The sequence below is a fragment of the Diadema antillarum genome, unplaced genomic scaffold (genome assembly GCF_040938485.1).
Source record: "Diadema antillarum isolate AM-2024a unplaced genomic scaffold, OU_Dant_1.0 scf00000097, whole genome shotgun sequence".
Taxonomy (NCBI): domain Eukaryota; kingdom Metazoa; phylum Echinodermata; class Echinoidea; order Diadematoida; family Diadematidae; genus Diadema; species Diadema antillarum.
Genome location: NW_027270986.1, coordinates 516698 through 532797, shown reverse-complemented (window position 1 = coordinate 532797; position 16100 = coordinate 516698). Strand labels below are relative to the sequence as shown.

General features: G+C 37.2%; 1 protein-coding gene across 1 annotated transcript; it reads right to left on the bottom strand.

The window, feature by feature from the left end:
• Positions 1–192: 192 nt before the first annotated feature.
• On the bottom strand, positions 193–8216 carry LOC139718558 (monomeric sarcosine oxidase-like). Its single transcript, XM_071630024.1, has 5 exons — positions 7756–8216; positions 5404–5554; positions 3687–4286; positions 2866–3015; positions 193–1882 (listed from the first exon to the last, which is right to left on the bottom strand). The coding sequence occupies exons 1-5, from the start codon at positions 7873–7875 to the stop codon at positions 1626–1628; spliced, it is 1278 nt and encodes a 425-aa protein (XP_071486125.1). The 5' UTR covers positions 7876–8216; the 3' UTR covers positions 193–1625.
• Between the last annotated feature and the right edge of the window lie 7884 nt (positions 8217–16100).

The window sequence follows — 16100 nt, the reverse complement described above, 5'->3', positions numbered from 1 at the left end:
CTGACATAATCAACTGATTTTTTTTTTTTATGCTACCCGACTATGGAATATTTTGATAAATGAAGGCAACATTCCCGTAACTTCTTGCTCTTTTTAAATCATGAACTGCTTTATTTGTCTTCTTATCGTGGCATCATCATTATAGAGCAGTGTTACAAAAATAAATGATAGATACCATTAACACCGAAGAAAAATGTTATAAATGCACTTTGGAACTCAAATTGATTTTTACAAACATCTGTATAGGGAGACTTGCTTTAAGTTTACAACTCTCCAATACATTGTAACAAATATTCATTCAAACCTTTTTTTTTTCTTGATGAAAACAAATCAACAGGTGCCCCGGGAGTCTCGCGCTCACCGGAGTACAAACAGCAAGTTTACCTTCTACACATTCTTCCAAACTATTAACCAAAGTATACATGTAGCAAACTTGGGGAACTTTGGGGATCTCCAGGAGGGCTGGTGGTCCATTGGATACTCTACTACATGGCTATGATACCTGCCAGATTCAGTTTCAAGATAAAAATATAATTATGTCTTGATTAGCTAGCATAGCACAGATAATAGATATTTCAGGGAACTTTCTGACAGTTGCTTAAATTAGGGGAATTTACCCCAAGCATTAAAAGTCGCGTAAGCGAACAAGTGAATGCATCAGCTAAGTTTGAGGAATATCGGATAATTAGTTCGGAAGTTATAAATAGTCATGAAAAATTCCAAGTTCACACATTGCGAGACAAGATAATTCCAACAATGGGTGCTGTCGCAGCAGTGGAAAAAAACCCCAAAATATGAAGGAGATATGACAAAATTTATTTCTCGTTTGTGAAAACTATTAGGCCTACACTTTTTTTTTTCAAATTCTTATCTTCTTACACAGATTGATATAATATCAACTGATATAATAATTAGAATATCATTTTTCATCCTGCCTTCTGAGCGATATAAGTAATGACCTCTTTTCATTATGCTCATTCGATGAAAATATGTGGAATTCTCTTTATATTTTCTCCATAATTATCGTTTTACTACCGTGGTATCTCGAACTGTTCACCCTTCTTATCCAGGAATAGATTTAGCCGAACCGGAAAGATTCATAAGCATGATGAGTTCATTTAGAACTGGTTGTCTGACTTCCCTGTTGCATTCCTCCAATATTTCTGTATTTACTGAATCCTCACATGTAGTATTTGGAGTAAACTCCCTCATGTTTATACAGAGACAAACATATTTACGATATCTGGTGATGCACATACCAAACCATGTTCATGATGTTCGCCATTTGCGCTTGGCGGTTTGAGGTTAATATTAACTAATGGAATCTTTCATGCGTGCGCGTTGGGTTATGACTTGCTTACACATACATTTCACTTTCAATACCTGTATGTAACAAATAGATTGTTTGTTTTTTCCTATTTACCATGAGATGTAATAATGACATATATAATTGCTCAACATCTTTTCTGAAATGAAATAAATCCCTACCGAATGAACAACTTTATTTTGAAGCATTCGGTTTCTATAGTCTCGTAATTCATGTCATCCATTAAGTTCGATCTCGTGACGTTGGCGAGGCTCTGATGCCTGTTGTCATGGAAACCGACCAGACTCTGACATGGTATCTACAGTTTACTCTCGGTATTCAGCGCCCTTCTTTTGTATCTCGCCTTGAAGAGGTACGCTGGTAGATCGTGTTCCCATGAACCCTTGACGATCATTTGCGCCCCCATGCGTCCTATCTCGTCGGCAATCATGCATCCGCCGCCGTTACCCCCGACAACCACTCCGAGGGTAGGAGTCACCATGTCGCAGTAATAACGGCCCGTCGGGGTTGACGTAATCACACATGTGCTTCCAGTCACGGCTCTAGGACGAAGATCTGGAATAAAATAACATATTTTGTTGCTGCTGTTGTTGTATTGATAGCTGAGGTAATTTGAACTGTTGAAGAGGGCAAGTTCAACAAACTTTTTTTTTTTCGCTGTCACTTTTACCTTGAAATATATCCCGGCAATTTGGAAAAAAAAAATTAGCGAAAGAGTGAGGCCCTAGCTTTTTCGTCAAAGTGAATAAGACCACTGACGTTCAATCTTTTGGTAGCTGAGCTCTGAAAGGTTTAGTAAAACAATATTGAATACATTGTATCATTATCATGAATGAGGTGATAGAGAGAAAAATAAAATCACTGCTGGGACTTACCAGATTTCCTGTAATTCGTCTTACAAACATGAAATTTACTGCAGGTACTAACGATTATGGTAACAGTGAAATAATGATGATGATAATAATGATAATGATGACAATAATAACAGATATCATTTATCATTATTATCATCATCCATCATTATTGTTATTATTATTACAGGGGCGGATCCAGGAATTCTGTAAAGGGGGGGGGGCGTGACTAATATTTCTGGTGGCACTTCCGGGTTTCATTTCATTTTTTTCTTTAAAGAAAGGGGGGCGTGCGCCGGTTGCGCCCCCCTCTGGATCCGCCACTGTTATTATGATTATTATCATCATTATTATTGTTGTTGTTGTAATGATGAAAATAAAGGTGAAAAAGAAGAAGGAAAGAATGATGCTGTCAATCATCTTAATCATACTATTCATTTAGATGAAGTTCAAGTTATAGGCCCTACCAATGAAAATTACTGATTCTTAATCGACGTATTTCATATTTCATAATCGTTTCGTGACAGGTGTTAACAAAAGCATATTTGATTGGAACAAGATGGTCTGTAATGACTGGCTTTCATTATGAAGGAAAGTCGCAAGGAAATCGCTTTAATTTTGCTTTAAGAAAGTTATAAGATGTAGACAGATTGTGGAGTAAACATTATAGGCATGATAGGGTATTACCTGGCACCCAGTTTAGAAGAAGCGAGCTCACATATTCCACATTAGCTCTCGGGACATTCCCTCTCTTGCGATACCACGATATGACGTCATCGTACGAGGTCAAGTGTTGATTTAAGTACAGGCCATGGCCCACCTTCATGCAGTACTTTCCTACATAGTTTGTTTAAAGAGGTAAATGTAATCAACTGTTTAACATCTTGAAATACTAGATTCAGCGTCTTTACCCTTCCGGCCAATTGTTCGTTTTATATAGAAAAAAGGAACGGGGCCCAATCGATGATGTCTTCCCCCGAGATTACTGATATCAGATCAAACCATTATTAACAAATCAAATGGTATCATCAATAAGCCTATCAATGTTGATCAATGTAAAACATTGTCTCTGTATAGGAGACACCGAAGTAAAATGTTTCCACGAGGGAGTTCGTAATGATCCGGTTTCCTTTTGGGGAGCTTATGTAACAAAGAACATGATCAAGTTCACTTCAACAATGCAATTGACTCTTGAACACATAACTGCAATTTAATTGATTTTAAAAATACATTACACTGAAATAGAAAACTAATCCATGGCCTTATAGACAAGGGAAACATACTAAAAAGAATCCATAGAAATTCTGTCATGATGTTTTTATCCATTTAAGTCAGTTTCAGAATGGAATAAAGTTTCCACTTCATCAGTGATTCATGACGGATTGAAGATAAGAACGTCTTTGGGTATATTGCAACTGAAATTTGCATAAAATATGAAGTAAAGTGGGTCATTGGTCATGATATTGGTCATGCATTTTTCACGCATGTAATTTTCGTGTTTAACCTACCGTCAGGATATTTCACCGGGGGAAAGAAGTACGTATTCCTGACGTCCTTAAGGTCATCAAATTTGACTACCATACACGGCATCCCAGAAAGTCGTTGCACGTCGTGTGCGGATACTTCGAGCATGGCCACAGTCTCCGTTGTCATGGTGATGTCCACTTCATGGCCCTGGGGAAGCAGACGACCGTGGTTGGTGAATGCGCCTGCGCAGAGCAGGACGCGACGCGCGGGAATTTCGCTTCCGCCTTTTGTGAACACGCGCATATGTTTTCGTCCGCTTTCTTCTTGGCCATCGTGTTCACGGACCTCGATCACGGCATCGTCAACCAGTTCGCAGCCGTTTCTCGACGCAAGGAACTTGTTCGCTTCAATGTACTTTCGGGGAATGATGTAACCTGCACTTTGTTCTTCTAGAATCCCTTCGTGAGTTTCAGAATTTTTATGTTTTGACTTCGACGGTGCTTTTAAATTCCACAAGCTGGATATATCTTCTTGCCTTATCGTCTTGACAGCTAAGTTGCCGGGTAATTTAGAGCGGACGTTACCGATCTTTTTCTTGGTTGAATAGAAGAGGAAACCAACCTCTTCGAAGAATCGAATGCCTGTAAAGGAATGTAAAAGACAGACTTCCCGATTGCAAAATATACAGATCTTGGTGCATGAAGGACCTTGCAAATACATGTATCCTCAATTCAGTATTTTGGTAATGCCAAGACAGCTTCGCCCTCAGTAGGCACAATCAGAGAACTACGCATGACTTCACCTGAAGTATTCGGGCTAAGGTGAACACAACAAAAAATGACATTATTTTGTGTGGGCGGCATCTTTTCTACAAACAAATTCTGGTTCTTTATATCAACATGGATTGCTTAGGCCTACTGCCATGAACTTTACACATACATGTATTTGCACTATAAAATAAACAATCATGTACAGCAAGATTGTTTCCTGAGGTTGTCTTAATGTTACTGACTTTTTCTCCGCTGTCCGTGAATGCTTTGTAAAGACTAAACAAAAGCTACACAGTACAAGGTAACTAAACAATGGCCCGAATTCACGAAGGGGTACAATGTAATGAAATCTTGGTTTAAACCATGGACAAAAACCATGGAGCGCCAAATGTCGCATAGAATATTTCGTTAAGAAATCAGTCATTTCGTCGATGAAATTATTATTTTGTAACGAAATGACAACATTCTGTAACTATTTTTGAACATTTCGTTCACGAAATGATAATATCGTTAACGAAACGGTAATTTTGTCGACGAAATGACCAATTTCGTAATGACATATTCCGTGCGACACTTGGCGTTCCATGGTTTTTGTTCATGGTTTAGACCATGGTTTCATTTGTATCACCTTCGTGAATTTGGGCCAATGTATTTACATAACGAACTAAAATGAGCAAGACTCGAAGTAGCGCATATAGCCTACATGTATACTGTTTGCAATGTCAATACATGTCTGATAATCAATATAGGCCTATTGTGGTGCATTAGTCAAGAAAACAGAATTGACTATTGTCACTCTCTATTCAAATAACGATTTCCTTTTTTTTTCTTTGTAACAGTTTCTCTTTCGTCACTCTCTTTAAAATGTTTAAAATGGCCTCTCCTGATTTGACAAGAATCGAAGAAACATAATACATTTATCACGTCCTTATGTGATTCACTTATAGTGATAACCGAAGAATTGATGTTTCGATCTATATTTTGATACCAGACAGTCTCTCGAGAGTTCGGAATCTGCCGATAGATCTCCGGGCGAGGATCGGCCAAGACTCCTCGTTTCGACCGCTGCACACCGTGCTGACGAGCCGTTCTTGACCGTAGTGCTCCCCGAAATTCTCTCGCTCCCCGCTGCTCCATTCCTGCAATCCACATAATACCAATGCCAGAGGACTGTTTAATATTAATACTGTAAATAAATGAATAAATAATACTGTTTAATAAGATTGGTCTCTGCAAAATGGTTCGAAGTGGAATCTTGAGAAAACTAAGTGGTAGGCTACGTGTAAGATCTCGTGACAAGTCCTCAACAACTTTGTCCGTCAATGTTTGCGATATTCCTGTGCTGCCAATTTCTAAGGCACGTGACCTTGGTGTCATTATCCAAGATGATCTTAGTATGAAAACTCACATCAATAACATATGCAAATCTGCAGCCATATATAGGTCTACACAGGATCGGAAAATTGAGACACGTTCTCAATAAAACAACTACAGAAAAACTGGTTCATGCGTTTATTTTTAGTCATTTGGATAATGATAATGGTTTGCTCATTGAAGTGCCAGACTCTCATCTGAAAGGACTCCAACGGATACAAAATTCAGCCGCAAGGCTTGTGACACGCAAATATAGAAATTTGATCATATAACTCCCATTCTTCGTAGTCTTCATTGGTTGCCCATAAGAGCTCGTATCAGGTTTAAGATTTTGACCCTTGTATTCAAATGTTTTCATGGAAATGCTCCTGTATATTTCAGTGAACTCATCAAGCCATATCATCCTGGTCGTAATCTGCGCTCAAAAAAAAAAAAAAAATCTCCTCTCTGAAATAAGTGTCAAATCTAAGAAATTTGGTGATAGGGCTTTTGGAAAAATGGCACCCTCATTATGGAATAATCTCCCTATCAGTGTTAGATACATTACAGATTTTGATAAATTCAAACCTGTGTTGAAAACTCACCTTTTTGACAACTGTCGATTACATGTTTGAATAGAGAAATATGTGATAGATTTGGTTTTCATTAATTTTGTACACGCATAGAGACTACCTTATGGTATCATGCGTTTCTAAGAACTGACTATTATTATTATTTCTATTCTCATATCCAAAGCTCGAAGTTTAGAAATAATCGAAGGGCAACAGAGCACAGAAATTCAGACAGAAGGGAAATTCTTTGGAAGAAAACAATTTTATCGGTTTGGAGAACTTCTAGCGAATACACACATACACACACATACACACACGATTATATATATATATATATATATACATATATATATATATATATATATAATATATATATATATAGAGAGAGAGAGAGTGTGTATACACATAAATATATATATATATATATATATATATATATATTAGTATATTTTTATACACATAAGCATATATCAACGCAAGTCACGACAGAGAATTTACATTGCATGCAAAGTAACAAAGCCTATTGAAACCTATTGAAATCTTGTTCTAACAGCGCTGTGCAAAGTTAGTTCTAAATTTGACTTTGTGTTGAAGGTTTTTCGATCTCTACACGCTGTCATCGGACAACGCTTCTTACACAAAGGATATTGATTTTCGTGAAACATTATGCGCTGCAGACCGCAGCAATCACCAGCAATTTAGGGCTACCGCTTCATGAGTATCTCCGTGTAGGCCTATATACTTGGAGCCAAACAAATTTACATCGAGTGCATTTCCGTAAATCAGCAAATAATTAATTGTCTCGCTAGTGGCACATTGTATTGCGCTGAGACACTTAGAACTGCTATAGAAATCGGGCGTTCTTCCCCACTGCCGTACAACACATAGCACTATTATATACCTGTCGTGTGCATCAAAGCCCATGAAAATCGTCCTTTCGAAGTCCTGACTCTTTGTCTTGCCCCCCCCCCCCATTACATTAATTACCACGCACAATGGTACCGTGCCTGAATATGATACAATTATATGCGCACAATAATTGCCGTAATGTGATTATACTATACGATATCAACACTTTCAACCCGAAGCATGGGCATTTGTTGTATGAAACAAAACTCCGGTTTCGATCCAAACCCTGACTGGCATGTATGTGATTAAAAAAAAAGCAAAGCGCTAAAGAGTCAGTGTTTTATTTGCAGGCCTACACACCAATATAATGTATCTGTTTTATGCTGTCCTCTTGTATGTAACACTTACCTCAATAAAACCTTACTCCTGATTTGTCGATGTGAGGTTACTTTCACATTATCATCTCAACTTTACTGTAGGCCTAATCTCTGAAAATGAAAATTATATTCCTATGAAGAAGCATTCGGTTTTTTATAAGACAGCTATAAGCAGTACTGTGATATCACCTGTTCAGTAGGTTCGGCTGGTCCAATGAGACACACACGGACACCCTTCAGCGACGAGGTCCATCGCGCCGCGGCCGATCCAACTGGTCCAGCTCCCACAACACATACATCATAAATCATTTTTCATTTGAAATGCGCGTGTGTGTGTATACAGTAATAGAACACGTAAGAGTGTAATCTCCACAATGGCCGACGGCAACCCGACAGTATGAGGGCTGTTGATAGTGCAAGCACACAGCGTCCTCTTGTTTGCATTTCACTGTACATTGTAATTGTGCGTTGTGGTTCGTTCTACGTTCTAGAGTCGGTTCACAGAAAGGTCGACAAAGCTGACAAATCGACACATCAAATAAAAAAAAAATAACAACAGCTAATCAACGACAATTCAACGTGGATGTCCTTCAGAATGTGCGATGAGTGTCACAACGTTAGTCTTTGTAGTAAATTGTACCGTGCAACTCGTATACTGTCTTGCACACTGAAGGGACTCGGTCTGTTCGCGATTTCATCCATCTATCGTTTAGCACTGAAAGCCGAGTGTCTGTAGCACGTCTCTCCTCTCATACCCATATATTGCTAGAGTGGGGAGGTGTGTGTCTGTAAGTTGAACAGCACATGCAACGATTAGCCTGAAACTCAGACTGTTACGCTATCAAAATGATATAATGGATATGAACGGATCACTGATCTCTGTATGGGATGTACATGTATATAAATGCATGTACTTCATCGTATCAGAAAGCATACATCATTGTTTGACCTCTTCCGTGACCGGTGTGAGAGGGCGCTATACACTTTCTAGCTGCTCAGTGCTGATGCTAGTCATACGTTCAGCTCTCGCATCTGTTTTTCCTCACAGATAAATGTTTAAGTGCTAAAAAAATAGTAAAGTTAAATTGTATAAAACCCACGAATATACATGGATGTCTTCCATGTTTCGAATCTAAGTAAACCAAAGTGTTTCACTTCAGTCCTGAAGTTTGCAAGGGGGGGGGGGGTAGCTTGAACCCCTTGTGAGAGGACCAAGAAAGACCGGTTTTACGATTCAACAATTTAATCTTTTTCTACAGTTAAGCTGAAACAAATGTAGTCCATCTAAATTTGAAAAAAAGAGTGCCCACTCTCCAAATGAGTTGCATTTTGTAGAAGGAATAAAACTCATCAGCCGCATCTCATTAATTTTTGACAGGCTGGTATGGTTTATTTTTGTTTATACAATTCTCCCGATTTATTTTGTTGCTTTTGGCACGTCAAAGAGATATAAATTTGGCACAATTTTTCTACAAGTGTGAGACCCATGTTACAGACGAACAAAGTTGCATAAATCATTTTCATCATTAGATTAAAAAAAGAAAAGAAAGAGATGACTCATGTTCTTTGAACATTTAACTTCGGTTTCAGCAAGCCTTGTTTCACCCAATGTGGTACTGTGGATAAGACGCCTGGCTGTCTATCAAAGAATCCGAGTTCGAATCCCGTCAAGTGTATAGGTCCTGTGACGAGATGTTTTTATTCATTATGTACCTCTCACTCAACCCAGAAGTATGATTGGGTACTTGGCAACACTAAAGTAATAATGGCAGGGCACTCTGGCAGAGTAATGTCAGCACTGAAAAGGCTAGGGCCTACCCTGAATAAAGAAGGCCATACACTGAAATATGATATTTGTTGTACCAAACATACTGAAGTAAATCAGGAAAATTTACATCAGCAACAATATTAATGATAATGATGATGATGATGGTGGTGGTGATGATGATGATAATAATGATAATCATAATCACAACAACAACAATGATAATAATAATAATAATAAGAATAGTAATAGTAATAATAATAATAATAATAATAATATTGATAATAATAATGATAATCACAAGCCATTGCAGCCTGCTATAGGAACTGATCAGTGTTGTGGTTGACAAGGATGCATCATAATTAAACCTTATTCTTAGGTTGGAGACGTCTTCCTTGGAGGGATAAGTAAGAGATGTATAATTATGACACCTGATTTTTTTTTCTCGTCTTTGCGAATGGAGACTATTGCCACGGTCACAACCGTAAAACAAACTCTCTCTCTCTCTCTCTCTCTCTCTCTCTCTCTCATTTACATTAAAAGAACCCTGTCTATTGATTGTGTTTATGATCTACGATAAATAAAGAATACAAAAGTTTCTCAAATACACCAACACTGATTTGATGTGAGTGTGAATGTATTGTTTTCATGTAAGAACAGGAAATTTCATAGATTGTGTGTCTGTGTGTGTGTGCGGTAGGTATTTACGTGATGGCATTATCCGCTCACGTAATTTGCATATTAAATGTGGTTAAGAATTCTATCAGTGTTTTGTGAAGCTTGTGAAACTCCTCGCACTCTGGTCTCATCATGCATGCCTTCTGATAATTATAACTATACCATTTTCTTCAATTTTAGCCAATTAGCACACACAAATATACGCAAACATATATATTTAGAATTCTCAATTTTTTCAATTCAAAGTTTATTTCATTTTTCGACAAAACATATAAGTTACACTTCTTTTGACAACAGAGAATAAGGTAAACAGAACATTATGTATCGAAAAGAATATAAAACAATTGAGGAGGACCACATAGTAATTATACATTGTAAAAAAAAAAAACAGAAGTGATCGAAATATAGTACATGTATAACTTTGCTTAAAGTGCATACGAAAAATGGAGAGACCCACTAAAAAGACAGAGCTTGTAGAATGTGGGCCCCTCTGGAATAATAACATCAATAGAAAAATTAATTAAAGCATTATAAATACTATAGGAGAGGAAAAAAAAGAGGAAGAAGTCTGGAAGCCCACTGAGAACTAGAATCACAGATAAATACACTTACTATTACAGACGTGAACAACATAGGACAAGACTAGACAACAAAACAACTGCTGGAGAAAAGGCTGTACGGGACAAAACGGGATGGACAAGACTAACAGACGCGAAAAAACATGAAACAAGACTAGACAGCAAAACAACTACTGAAGAAAAGGCTGTACGGGACAAAACGGAATGGAAACGATGAACAAATAGAAGACAAAATAGCAAACGAAAATGCACAACAGAGACAGCGATCTTCGACAGAAGTGTATCAAGGGAAACAGAAAATGGTTGTGGAGGGGAAAAAAGTGATTGTAACGTCTGAAAGGAGAAAAGCAAGGAAATGAAGGGACGTGAGAACAGGAATAAGACAGACATTCATGTCTTTGACTCTTTTGGCGAAAGCGTAGATAGCAGCAGACATCCAAAAGATTAGAATTTATTCTTCAAAGAGGAAAAAGTAAGTCTGTATGTGAGAAAGAAGGCCAAATGGCTAGTTGAGTCCTGGAAAGTCATACGACTGCAGTAGAAAGGACTTCAGTCTCCTCTTGAAAGAATGTATGGATGGGGCGTTTTTTATATCATGATTCAGAGAATTCCAATAATTTGGGCCGATATAAATAAGTGTATTTTTAGCAAGAATCGTGCGTAAGAGGGGTAAGTGAAACTAGAGATTGTAATTTGTCATCACTGACAAATTAAGGTGATCCGATTTTTTTTAATCAATGATTCGAGTCCTGATAGTGCAAAGTCTCAGCTACACATATTAAAATCTGAGAGAAATTCACCGAAGCATAAGTAAGATAGTGCTCGATAAAGAGAGTCATGTCAATTTTCACATCTAAAAAATTCCCTCCCATAGAGATAATACGTCATAGCGAAGATAGAAAAAGAAGTACATATGACCTTTGACCCCACTTTGCACAGACAAGATGGCATCTGAGCAAAAAGTAGTTATTTTATGAAATGATTCCTGTAACATGGTCTTTACGTGTGCAAAATATGGGAAAGATAGGACATGTATTCACCAAGATACAGGATGAAACATCTACGACCTTTGACCCTAATTTACATACCCAAGATGGCGTCTGATTAAGTAGTTGTTATTTTATGAAATAATGTTCGTGACATGAACTAAACATGTGCAAAATATGGTGGTGATAGGGTATGTTTTTCTTGAGTTATTGCACATAAAGTTGTAAAAAGAAAGAAACATTACAATACATCGAAGATAAGCTGTAATTTCAACCAAGTTTTTTTACGTGATCCCGACAACGTATAAAAAAACAAAGGGCACACTTACGATAGCCCTACGTCTCAGCTACAACATATTAAAATCTTAGAGAAATTCACCGAAGCATAAGTGAGCTAGTGCTCGATAAAGATAGTCATGTCAATTTTCATTTCCATAAAAATTGCACTCCCATAGAGATTACACGTAAACTGGTCAAATTTGACAAGGTTACCTTCAATCCATTTTTTCGAGGTGATGTCGTCATCTAATCAAAAATATGTAATTACAATTATGAAAGAGCATTTCATAAGCTACAACATATTGAAATTTAGATGGAAATTGGCAAAGGATAAGTGACATACGCTCGAGTAAACTTGAAATTTGATGACGCCATTTTGAAAATTTACTTTTTTTACTTTATTAAGAAATTTGATATCTTTTAATCATTTTTCCAGCATTGCCAACCCATGAAATGACATGTACAACTCATCAGCTTTCAGAATATGTAAAGAAAATGGGGGGTCACCGTCCATCCTGACGAGTAAAATCGGGTTTAAAATTGGCGTTTTTTGGCATAGTTGCACTGTATAGCGCCATTGACGCGCGCGCGGAATTTCAACTTTGACGGGCCCGTATGACGTCATATTGAATCGGATCGACTTGAAACTTGGTAGAAATATTCCTTGACATTTCGGGCATCTGATCCGTGTGAAAAAATTGAAAATTTCTATTTTATATTAGCTGTGCGTGCGAATATGTGCGCGCGCGTACGCGTCCGTCCAATTTTTTCAATTTTTCAAAAAATGCTCCAAATGGTCTGAAACGTGTGCAAAAAAATTTTGAGCTCGATTTGAGCATACAAATATTTCAACGCGCGCGTACGCGCGCGTTTTGAGATAAAAATAAATTTTGAGAATATGAGTAGAATTCGCTTGACTTGAAATATATGTGACGTAAATTTCATTGAAATATTCCATTCCATTAATGAGATATGCATGAAAATGTGTTTTCATATAATGACGTCATAGTGACGTCATGGTCGACTGATCACTATGATTTTACTTGTGCTGTCGTCTTTGCGACATGATACATATATGGTATAAGTTTGACATTGAGAGGCAATGCACTTTCTGAGCTAACCTCTGCACAACTTTTGAGGAGAAATAAAGAAAGAAACAAAGAAAGAAGAAAGATTCAGAACAGATACAGAAGGTGATCCGAGAGGATACTCGGATCACCTAATTCATTGGAACGCCTAGTGGGATATTCATGAAATGATTGGTTTTTTAGGAACATGGAATTAAAAATAGACGGAAGCAAATTGTTACAATACTTATACATAAATTGGCCTGATAAGTTATACAAAAATAAATCTTTGATGTTTAAGAGCTTATTGGAGGTAAACAACGTGTTTGTATGAGAACGTACAGGGGAATGGCAGATAATGCGGAGGGCTTTCTTTTGCAAGAGGGACACTCTTTCAAGTAAATTCTGATGCGTGTTGCCCCATACTAAAACTCCATAATTCAAATGAGGCAATATTAACGACGAATATAACATAAGTAATGTTTTTTGAGGAATATGAAATTTCAATCTATTAATAACACCTGTATTACGCGATATTATATTACAAATATTATCAACATGTGATTTCCAGGAAAGTTTATCATCTACAATGACCCCCAAGAATTTAATATTTGATACTCTTTGTAGATGAGAATCATCTAAAACTATATTAGTGTTTAAACTATCAATAGTATTGCTGAAAATCATATATTTCGTTTTTTGAGCATTAAGTGATAACTTATTAGCTCTGACCCAATTTGTCACTTTATTCAATTCAATGTTAATTTTGTGAACAAGAAAATCAATATCATTATGGGCAAAAAATACGTTAGTATCATCTGCAAAATGAATAAACACACACACACATACACACACACACACACACACACACACACACACACACATATATATATATATATATGTTTTCATGTCTGTTTCAGAAACGGGTTTGATTAAGATCTTTTGTCACACCATGGGCACTGATGAAGAGTGTGACCTTGCCTTTCAGTATTTGAGAGCTATGCTCCGTTTTTAAGATCTTCAAGATCTAGGATTTATTATTTTTTTTACGGCGTTCTTCTACTGATTCGTTAACTTATACATATATATATATATATATATATATATATATATATATATATATGTATATAATATATATATATGTATATATATATCAACAGATATGCCACATTCATAAATGATGTTTTGTTATTTATAGATATACTACTAAATGCTTCGCTCTGAACACTAAAGGTTGGAAGACCACGCAGCGACAGGGCTGTTGAATTGTATGCGATAAATATCATTATCATTTTTATTATCAAACATTGCAATTGGTGATCAGTGTGTGAATAAATAAATACAAACTGTACATAAGTTCTTGGTAACAGCGTAAAATGACTGACAATTCAACATCGTACAATAAACATCTGTCGGAACTACTTCTGGTTGATATCAACATAAAATGACTGACAGCTTCACATCGTTCGGCAAAACATATGTCAGAAAATACATCGTAGCGTCGTTGATATCGATATAGGATAATTTCTGTATTGCGCAGACGAAAATCGAATCACTGCATTGTGTCTTTTTCTTATTATAATTCTTCTTCTTCTTGTTAACAACGTTCAAATCTGGGAGGAGCACCAATTGCACAACATGATTTCAATTTTCTCTTCGTTCGCCCGCCTATTATCTTTATATTCTGCTTCTCGGCAACCTCGCGCAACTCTCCGGCACGCTCGATTAGGCTATCGGGCGCAATCGCTGCGATCAAAGCCAGCACTATCCCTGACAAGCTAGTCTTTTCAGCCTCGCCCTCTGATTCGATTGATTGTCCCCAGTGATTAAAGTATCGAAATCACACATCTTCGCGTCAAACTGATCCAGCTCAGGGTATTTCAACCTCACCCCCCCCCCCCCCCCTTTATCATTTTCTACCCCTCTTAACAACTGTTGTAGACTCTCGCAAAGTTGAGGAAAAAACCCAGAGAGGAATGTGAAACAAGGGCTGTCGCACTTTGTCTGAATGTGCCGCCTGTAATGGGGCGCTCGCAATTATTGCGTCTTGGTATCTGAAGTTCAATGCCACGACGACGTCTTACCACGCTTCCCTCGTTTTGTCGACGCTCGACAAGAGAGGTGACGTCACAATGAGTGTACCAGCTGTTGATCGTTGTTAAAGGCCCCCCACTGTGAGTTCTAGAATGATTATACTCTTTTGCCAAAATTCAGAATTGTTCATATTATTGAACAATCTAAATGACAATTGCAGGATTTTAATCCACAACCAGGACCGGTACTCAACAATAACAACTGCCAAATGAATTTCACATTAAATAAGGTGCACCACTGCTGATGTAAATAAAACATGAACAATTTAAGTAGGCTCCATCATTGGGAATGTGTAGTTTCTCACGGAAAACAAAAGTTCATATACGGAAACGCATTCTCAAAAGTCAGGGTTTACATGTGACTTTAAAGCTGTCAATTCGATAACGATACAGAATCACAATTTAACCAAAAAAAAAAAAAAAAAAAAATAAGCACACCGAAATAAAGATAAAACATAAAGACATATTTGCACTTCTGCAATATACGATTTGAGCACAATAACCAACATCAGAGAAACCATTCAAGTGTGATATTAAGTATACTCTACAACGATATAACTCTACCACGAATGCAGTGAGCTCTTTAATGTTCTTGGTCGCCATGGTAACCTGATTCTGCGTGCACGTCAGCACAAGTGACGGTGTAAATGGTGCGTGAGGGAATGACGGTGCAGTTGTTGTCTTGGTTCTGCTCCGTGGCTGGCATTAGCAAGGAGCCATACTAATCGGGCGTGAAAGCAATACTGGCACTGTCGCCGCATTTTCATCCCTGTATCAATTCCATACTGCATCATAAGTATTGCACTTAAGTTTCAAACGACATGAGATGTCAACATAATTAGCTCGAAATCAGACGTTATGGGCCTCAATAATGAAGTAAAGACCATTCGTCACAATAAAGTATAATAATGAATTAAAAGAGAAAAGTGCAAACTGAATGAAATCAAGTAAATCAATACCAAAATAAGGAACAATGATAAATCATAAGAAAGTGACATTAGTCGAAATTTGTTTTTTCAAACGTGCATTTGATTCAATTTCATTTGGAGATACTTGCACTTTGTGCGAAGGAATTTGAAGCAACGAAG

What these genes read in the sequence shown, in the direction of transcription:
- LOC139718558 (XM_071630024.1), bottom strand. Translation starts at nt 7,875, where the DNA reads ATGATTTATGATGTATGTGTTGTGGGAGCTGGACCAGTTGGATCGGCC. An exon ending in AACTCTCGAGAGACTGTCTG is followed by an intron (nt 4,287 to 5,403) that starts GTATCAAAATAT and finishes ATTCCTTTACAG; the next exon opens with GCATTCGATTCTTCGAAGAG. An exon ending in CCCGGTGAAATATCCTGACG is followed by an intron (nt 3,016 to 3,686) that starts GTAGGTTAAACA and finishes CAAACTATGTAG; the next exon opens with GAAAGTACTGCATGAAGGTG.